This window comes from Ceratina calcarata, unplaced genomic scaffold, assembly GCF_001652005.2.
Source record: "Ceratina calcarata isolate Rehan_Ccalc_2016 unplaced genomic scaffold, ASM165200v1 scaffold165.2, whole genome shotgun sequence".
NCBI lineage: Eukaryota > Metazoa > Arthropoda > Insecta > Hymenoptera > Apidae > Ceratina > Ceratina calcarata.
In genome coordinates, this window is record NW_017137815.1 from 396,125 (window position 1) to 405,372 (window position 9,248).

The 9,248-nt window shown below is 43.9% G+C and overlaps 1 protein-coding gene across 4 annotated transcripts in view; it reads left to right on the forward strand.

The window, feature by feature from the left end:
- The first annotated feature begins 291 nt into the window (after positions 1–291).
- The window catches only part of nAChRalpha6 (nicotinic acetylcholine receptor alpha6), a 74,822-nt gene continuing 65,865 nt past the window's right edge, over positions 292–9,248 (forward strand). For 2 of the 4 annotated variants that reach the window (XM_018037353.2, XM_018037356.2), the window contains exons 1-3: positions 292–2,282; positions 3,995–4,303; positions 4,845–5,049. In XM_018037353.2, coding sequence (XP_017892842.1) covers positions 4,932–5,049 — 118 coding nt within the window. In that variant the 5' untranslated portion in view covers positions 292–2,282; positions 3,995–4,303; positions 4,845–4,931. The remainder of the gene's footprint in view (positions 2,283–3,994; positions 4,304–4,844; positions 5,050–9,248) is intronic. The other 2 variants (XM_026819847.1, XM_018037354.2) reach the window with 2 other exon arrangements.

Consider the following 9,248-nt stretch of genomic DNA (forward strand, 5'->3'; position numbering starts at 1 on the left):
GAAGGAAGTGCGAGTTTTTCGAGGAAGGCGGAAGAAGAAGGCAAACGCGGAGGAAAAGACAGCGAGGAGGAAATCGACGAAAAATCAAGGTGGAAGGTGGAAAAGGAAAAAAGCGGAAGGGCTCGGAGAGTCGCGAAAGGCGAAAGGGAAGCGGGTAGTAAGAGGAGAAGGGAAGGCACGCTTGGGCGAGTTGCCTGGATACGGGCGGCAGCCGGAGCACCGTGTTGCGCTCCCGGTATAAAATAGGGGTGGCAAGGAAGGAGAGTGGAGGGTGGTAACAAGAAGTAGGGGCGGGGGGTGATGGAGAAGGGGCGCAGCCACGTAGAACCGTGGGGAAACGAAGAGGAAGAAGACGAGGCACGAGGCGAACGAGCCACGAAGCTCGTGCCAACGATCACGATAGCCTTCTCTCGTCGCTGCCCCTTTAGTTAAACGATACACCGCGCGCGTATGATAATCGCACCGCGCCGCTCCAGCTTCCACCATTCGAGGTTCGGCTGCCTATGATCTGTCGCACCCGGGAGTGTCCGCGCGCGATTCGTAGGATTCGGTTATGATAATAATCGCGGCGCGAGTGTTGTCACGATTCGAGGGTACGATCGCGCGCTGTCGCGATAATCCTGGTGGAACGGCTTCAGAGATTTTTGGTAACGATCTTCGCCGCCTCGTCGTCGTCGGTATCCCTGCGGCCATCCGGTCTCGGCTATGATAATCGGCGACGGAAACGACGTTTCGAGAATCGAACATTTCCCGGTATGATAATCGGAAGTGTTTCGCGGTAATCGTTCTCGGGAAGTGTCTCGGAGAGCGCGAGCCTCGCAAGCTCCCGGGGTGTCCCTGCCAGTGTCTACAATGCGATAGTCGTCTCGGAAACGTTTCGAAAATTCGCGTCTCCGAGCTCCGGGTATGGTAATCGTCTCGAGGATACGAACGCGATTACTGGACGCGAAGACGCGTTTTAACATCCAGATATGATACTCGTTCTACGAGCGTCCAAACGAATTTCCGACACGGCAACGTACCACGGTTGTCGCAACGGTGGTTGCGTTTCCAAACTTCGAGTATGATGATCGTGCAACAAGCGTTTCTACGAATTTTAAATATGATATTTGTACGATAATCGCCGTAGAAGACCCGATTTTCAGCTTAGGATACGATAGCGTACGATGATCGCTTAAGAAGCTCAAGATATCAAACTTTGCGACACGATAATCGCGCTAGAAGAAGTTCAGACGTTTTAAGGCGTAGCAACGCGTGATAATCATCCTAGGACGCAGCTCTTGATTAAACTCTGGCCACGATCGGTCCGAGAACCTTTAAACGAGTCAACGTTTTCATCGAGCTTCGGACATGACAACTGCGAATGACGAGTCTGTACGATAACGAACCGGCGTCGAGAGTATCAGTGATTCTGGAAGCGGAACGTCGAGTATGATAATCGCGCTACAGGTAATTCAACGATCAACGATTTAGCATCTCAGTATGACACTCCGCTTAATGAATTCAGCGATTCGAACCTTGATAGCAATCTATAAAATATGACGGTCATACTGGAAACGTTCGCGTGATCTCCTTTTTTGAATATGATAATCGCGCTGTACGAGTTTCAACGATACGGGACTCGCGTATGATAATCGTGACGGAACCATTCGAAGAATTCTAACTCGAGACGCGACGTAAATAGATAATCGCGTCGGGCACGTCTCGGTAATCCACGAACTCGATTCACGGTTACACGCATAATAATCGATGTCGATAATCGCGTGGAAGTTCGTTGCACCAAGCTTTGACGTTTGAAAAGCTGAACCGGAAAGCTCGCCGGTGAAATGCTGATATTAACCCTCGAACTAAACGATCTTTAAACCTTTCGCTGTTCTTCCTCTGGTAGAGAAACGATTTCAAATTAATTACAGCGTTTCAAGTGTTTGCGAAGGGACAAAGTGTTTTTCATGGTACTCGGTAAATACTTCCTAGAGAGAATGGTGTACTCGTGACGGTGCGTATCGGTCCGAATTTCGGCTCGAGGATAGGCGAAAGAAGAAAAAGACGGAGAAACGCAAGAGAGAGAAAGAGAGAAAGAGAGAGAGAGAGAGACAGAAGACAGAGAGATAAAGATCGATCGAGGAATCGCGCGGATCAAAAGTGAAACTAGTTTTTCCTATCTGCTCGACGATGGGCCTCCTCCTCTCTTCCTGAACAACGCTACGTACAACTATCGTAGAACTATCTCGTACTGCAAATTGATAGATGACACCGATGCCGGATGGAAAAAAACATTCCAGGTACGTTCACAGAAGCGAGAAATTCGCTCTACAAACTTTTCACCCGCACGCATTCGTACACGGTCGTATACACGCGACGCGCGGTGACTCGCACTCCCGATTCTGTTTTTTTTTTTTTTTTTTTTTTTTTTATTCTCGCGGGATCGGTGCGGTGGCGGCAGGACGGCGGAGGGGTAGACAATGTGTTTTCCGTGTTTCCCACCGATTTTTCTACGCCCCTCCCCACCTGCTCATCGCCTCATCGTTTCCATCCGTGTTTTTCCTCGCCGGTGGCTCGTGTAAACGAATATTTTTTAAATCGCATTTTACCTATTGAAACATCCGAATCGAAAGCAAACATCATTTTCGCTTGATCAATATTCATTATGTCGAGTACAAATATAATTTATTTGCGCCGTTCTCCCGGTCCGGAGCTAAGGAGGTCTTTATCTGTCCACCGTTAACCTGAATCTATAAACTACGACAAATTTAGTTGGGGTACGTCCGTTGTTCGACGCTTGAACGAGTTTTGAACCGTACGGACGTCACACTTTTTTTTCAGAATTCAATATAAGAGTCGGCTCCAATATTTCTTGATAAAACAGCAACGATCTCTTTAAAATCTAGTCACGTCTCACCTTTGGGAATATATCCCTCTCCGCTTTATAGCGAAAACAGTGAAGTAAACCGAACCGGGATCGGCCTCTAAATCAGCAGAGGGAATCTTCGAGTTTTTCCTTAGCCAAACCTCGTAAAGGAAGCAGGAACCAGAAAAAGTTTAAATAAAATACCGCGGTGGAATCGGCGAGGAAAGAGGCAGCGCAATTTCTGGAAAAGCTTGGGCATTTGCATATCGTTTTACACGTGATCACGGGAAGTGAAAACATTTGGCAAAAGTAATTCTCGCTTTGTGGAAACGCGAGCACAATACTTACGACCAGATTGCACGAGAACGAAAAACGCTTTGATAAAACCGTGGAAATTAGACGCGGGATTGTTTCATATGCAAATTGTGCTTTAAAACGAATGTACAGTAGAATCACTGAATCAAAATTGTTCGACATTATAAATTGCATGGATGGCCACCATTTAACTGTAGCACTATGAATCATTCAAATATTGCAAATTTATAATTTCGCTTAGATATGGTCGTGGAAATATTGGCCATGAACATAGAAATCCATTCAAAGCCGTGAAACTCCTGGTTTTTCTTTATACTATTTAGACACAGAAATCATTCGCAAAATTACGGAAATTCGTCAATGGAATTATATGTATATCGCGATGATCGTACGGTATTTTATAAGATGAAGCAACTGTGACTCTTTGAGTATCCGGAGAACGACAAGGCGCGACGGTGTTTGACAAACTTGGTCTATCAGCTCTCGGATGTTAGGGGTGTGAAGACGTTGTACGTCGAAAAGGGTTTAAAACTTTAGAATGAAAAGTCGATTATCGTCGCGATGGTCTTAAGTTTGTAACGCGTATATTTCGGTTCAGTTTAACTGACGTTTAAAGTGTTCCTCAGTTTATTCCATCCGTTATTTTGTAACTCAACAATAGGAAATATATATTAACAATAAGCGATAATATGGGAAAATAATTGACCGGAGATCGTCGTTGCTTCTAATTTTCATTCATTGAAACCAGATCACGTTTACTCACGTCACGTGAAAACGTTTCGCACGACCGCCAGGACTCTTAATTAACATTGCTGCTTTAATTGTTTTCAGGTGCTTAGAATGAGAGAACCGCGCGGGAATTCGACACGGACCTACTAACTATCAAGTTGGTGTCTCGCGCGACGATCAGAAGCGAGAATCGATTCCGGTAATGACGGAAAAATCGGGCGGACGTCTTCCACTTCCCACCTACTATTTTAACGATTTGCGTTCCGAGCGATCAAAAATGATCGAGTCACGATGATCGTAATCAGTGAAATAATTCGTGAAGAGTTTCCGGGCGACGTACGAGACGGTGATCGCAGCCAGAAGTCGAAAAACACGAAAGGAAACACGGGAGATTGAGGCTTTTTCTATCAGGTGGAAATTACTTCCGTAAAGGATTTACATTTATTAGCATTTATTAGTTCTCTAGTCGATTTATTCTTTTCGGGTCGCCTTGTTTCGCCGAGACGTGAAATATCGATGAAAGTTGTCGTCGTAAAATAATTCATTGTTCAATGATTCTATTAAGACATAACCGGATTAAAGCACGATGTTTAATTATAATATAAAATGAGTTTCAATTTGAATATTAAATGGAAATACTTGCAGAAATTTCGAATATGTTTCGCAGTTGAAATTGGCAGTACTTTCTTTCATTAAAATTCAATGTAGTTTGCATATAACAACGAGTATTGTTTTTTTATTCGTTTTTTATACGTTGCTTCACTGTATCGAATTTAGTTAGCAAATTTTCCAACGCCAATCTGTTTCACGATTAAAAGTAAAACAACTTCAATCGGTGAACTCAATTATCGACGAGTGAAACATTAATCGTTTTGTTGTTTTGAAAAAATGATTTCCATCGTAAGGAAAAGCCCTTTATTCACGGAAATCAAAAATGTACCTATATGTATAGAACGCGAGTGGCACAGCGTATTTCCGGGTGATCCGGGGTAAAATACGGGAAAAAGTGTGTGTGCTGTGCGAGAGGAAACGACGGAAAATGTTCAGCGTGGGAAATTCGTTCGCGATGGCGAACCGGACGCTACACATGCGAGTGAAGCTTTTCATGGTCAGCGCCGGCCTTCAAATCGTCCTATTGCTCACCGTCCTACCTCGAGGTAAGTCGATTTCCACGATTTTTCATCTACCCCGTTCGACTTTCCCCGTCCGAGAAAGGAAATTGTGAAACTAGTACATTTCCCGCACCGAGGAATCTAATTATTTTTATCTTGCATAGTACGATTCTCGGCTAACAGTAACGGTAGGAGTCAAAGTCAAATATTTGAAGGATCCTCTACCACGATTTTCCCAGTGATTCTTTCAAAAGTGCGAAATCGCATATTCCTTCGTATTTTTCTTCCCCCTTTAAATTCTCGAATTACCCGCGACGCAATCTATCTCCGGTTATATTTTATTCCTCGTACCCCTTTATCGGCGCGCAAAAAATTTATTTCCCCACCGATGAAGCAAAAAAAAAAAAAAGGAGATCGTAAATAAAACGAGCCATCGTTCGACGTTTGGAAACTTGGGGAAAAAGGGAAAAGAAAAATGGAAAAATACGGCGGCTGTCCGGGTCAATTTTGGAAAAAGAATCGAGGGCAGGTTTTCGCGGAGGCTTGAAAATAACTCACGATGCGATCCCGGCGGTCGGATACTGAATTCTTAGCCCCACGAGAGGCCGTAGCCACGCGAGGGGGATGTTTCAGCCCCGCGATAAATCGAATGACTTATCGCGTATCGGCGAAACTGTAATCTACTCGATCGGAACCGAAAGAGACGCTTCGAAAATACATTTTTCATCGACGCTGCGAGCACCCATTGTTGTATTTTTAACGCTCCTCCAGCCCCTGACACTCCGGGTCCGCCGTAAAACCGAGCGCGTGAAACATTTTTATATGGCCAGATCAAGTACCCACTAAACTTGTTTATTAATCTAACGTCAAACTGGCTCGCATATCGAACCGCGCAGTTTCGTCAGAAGCAGAAGGAAAAGGAACGAGAAATATTTCAATTATTTTAACAAACTGGTTTTCACTCGTCTCGGCATAAAAGGCGAAAAGAATAGAAATGATACGGCGGTGAGGAGTCGATACGAAACGCGAGACTGTAACGAAGCAAAGTGAGACTGATTTCATTACGCTGACAATCCAGTGTAGTGTCATCCGGTTAACTATAATCATGATTGACGAGGCAACGTATTGTACGATACGTATGCAACGTGGAGGACGTTTCACGCCACTTCCGGTTGCAGTGGTCGAGGAACGCCGTGTCCGCGATGAGATTTTCAATAATATATTTCATATTCAATGTCTAAAATAATATCGAAATTGTGAATCTTGGTTTTATCGCCAGACCGACTCTGAATTAGATTAAAAGGAAGAGCTGTTGCGATTTATAATGAATTTTTTTAAATTGGAGTCGTAATTTTTCCTACGTTCGTCATACGGAAGAAACATAGGATGGACAGGGAATATTTAATGTAATTTGCATTTAATGATTTCTAGGGAGTAAGTTCGTGACGGGGATGAAACCGTACAGATGTCAAACAATTTCGAGATTTAATTCCATCGAGTTTTGTGTAAACAAACAAGGGTGTAGAGAGAGAGAGAGAGAGAGAGAGAGACAGAGACAGAGAGACAGAAAGAGGGGACAGAGAAAGGGTGGGAGGGAATCGTGCAGGTCCATTACAAACATCCGAGTGTACAAAATGGTCGGTACACAGAAACAGAATGCAAATTATTATGAGCACGGTGATCGATTAAATCGAATCGTAACCTGGTATCGTCGTCCCGTGCACACAGCTTTTGCGAAATTAATTTCACAATACCGATGGATGGAAACGTATTCCCTTGGCGCTGTGCAAATTAATTTATTTAAAAACAATCCAAAATAATTTTCTGCTACTAAAATTGCATAAGAATCGTCTATCTCTCACCTACAGTTCCGTGTAATTCGCGCATCGTAATTCCCGTCTTTATAATCGTAAGACGAGATGAACTAATACTTTTTTGTATCATCGTTACGCGTATGTAGTTCGGACATTTCCAGTGGCCTACAAAGGTTTAATCCGACAGGAGGAAGAAAGGAAAAACATTTTTCCTCTTGGTGGGAACCTCGCTGGTAATCCTCTCTCTCGAGCACCCCTTTAGGTTAATGCCTGTTCACCCGCTGTCCAAAGGGGTGGGCAGGGGGTGCGTGCACGTCTCTAGGAATCAATATCGACGAGTTATGGACGCGTTTCAACCGCCTCCGCCTCCCTCTCCTCTTCTCATTTTTGCTTAATGCGAATAAAATAATGAAAATTCTGCGATTCCACGAGTGGAACATACAAAATCTCCTGCCCCGTCGTTCGACAGTTTAATATAAACACATTCCTAGCCTGATTAGCAATGTAAGTCGGACGGATCTAGAAGTCAGGATTATTAACTCGGTCCCCAGTCTCCGTTATTCAGCACAGAATGGTATGAATTTCATTCTCCGCGAAAGTTTCCCCTAAACTGGTTCCCATCGGGTGTTGGCGTCCGGATTGAAATGATTAATAATCGCGAATACGGAAATCCCCGCGGGACTCGCGTCTATCCCAACTTTCCCGAATTTCCACCGTCGTCGGGGAAAACTCGTATATAAAGATGGTTTTCAAGGTTCGTTTGCCAATTATTGAAATTATCCCCATTAGGATCGCGCCTACTGGCGTTAACGATGATTTATGCGAATGCGTCTGGTCAGTCTTCCCGGGGGTTGAATCGAGCATAGAATATGACGGACATGGGTGTATCTGTCAGTGTAAAGGACATGTCTGCGGAAAATCATCGTGTTCTCTTAACAAAGAATGATCGTCCTAAGAAAATGCCTATTTCCGAAGAACAATTTCAAACGAGTATACAGTCGTCGTCGTAAATAATGGCTGTTCAACTCCAGGAAACTTTATTTTTCCGGGCGTGAAGTTTGACGAGGACGAAACGCGTTCCGCTGTTGAATTCACGTTAGCATTAGAATTCGAATTTCCTAACTCTTCTCGAAACTGTGTGTTCCGTTTGTAACTTATATCTCCCGGCGGAAATTCATTTTTCACGCACACCGCTCTCACTCTTTCCGAATACATTTCCTCGTTCGGAAAACATACCCCGCCCTATAAATTACTTATACTCGCAATCGTTCAAAGCAAATATAGAGTTCCGTTTGGTTTGTGTGTGCTTCGAGTTTCGATTGCCGGGGTTTAATTATCTACCGACTGCCTAGCCAAATAGTCGTTTTGGTCTCGCTCTGAAAGAGCTATCAGTTCCCATCAAATACGTTGGACGACGTACGAACGGTATTCTGTCCTGTTTCGAGTGTCAAAGGCCGAACCTTGGCCAATTTCATGCAAATTCCGTCGAAGAAGAGGCTCGCGGACACGGCACCGATTTCTGTCTAGAATAAAATTAACGCCTCAGACCTTGTACGAAACATCGTTACATCGCTTGAACTACTCCTTACAAAAATTTCCAATCTCACCGTCGCCTGGATGATCGTTTCAAGACCTCAATAATAAATTGCTCTCGTTTAAATTTATTATCTTCTTTGTTTTCCTTGATCGCACGAGGACTTTTCATAGGAGAAGTCTTTTGTACTTCTCTATAAAATCATATTAAGGAAAGAGAAAAAGCTGCACAAGGACGTTGACGCATCCGGTCGTTATTTAATTAACTCAACTATGTAGTCAGTCTCTTGCTACTCGCTCGCTCACACGGGCTGTCGGTACGCGGTAATTAGAGGGAGGGTAACACAGTCGCCCGTGGGCCTAATTACAAAACTCACTCTCTTATTCCCTTTCCAGCGTACGAACCTAAGCTCCAAACGCGCCGGACTCTAGTCCCACGACGAAGAGCTCTCGGCTCTTGTTCATTTTAAAAGTCCCGATCAATCACGATCCATCGATGTCCTATCGATACTTCGGTTCAATCGACAAAGAGGCAGTACATTTTTGTTTTGTATTAAAAATAATTAAACGCGTGCCGTAGATTCATTTCCTGGCAAGTCTTTCACGGTTAACTTTCCGAAGTTTAGAGGGGAAATAAAAACAATAGATAGGGAGGCACGTTTTGAAGACATGACGCTTCGTTAAGCGTCGTAATTAACCCTTGCTCGGTTTTTTATTACCAACGTGCTCCAAGTAATTAGATGGCTGCACAGTCTGATGGCTTAAAGTATCCGGTATTTCAAAACACGCTTCCACTTGTTCCTCCCTGGTAAATATCTAAACAACTTCTCGTTTAAGGATGTATTGGCTATACAGTCAATCCCAAAAGTTTATGCACTTTAGAAACCCATTTTTTAA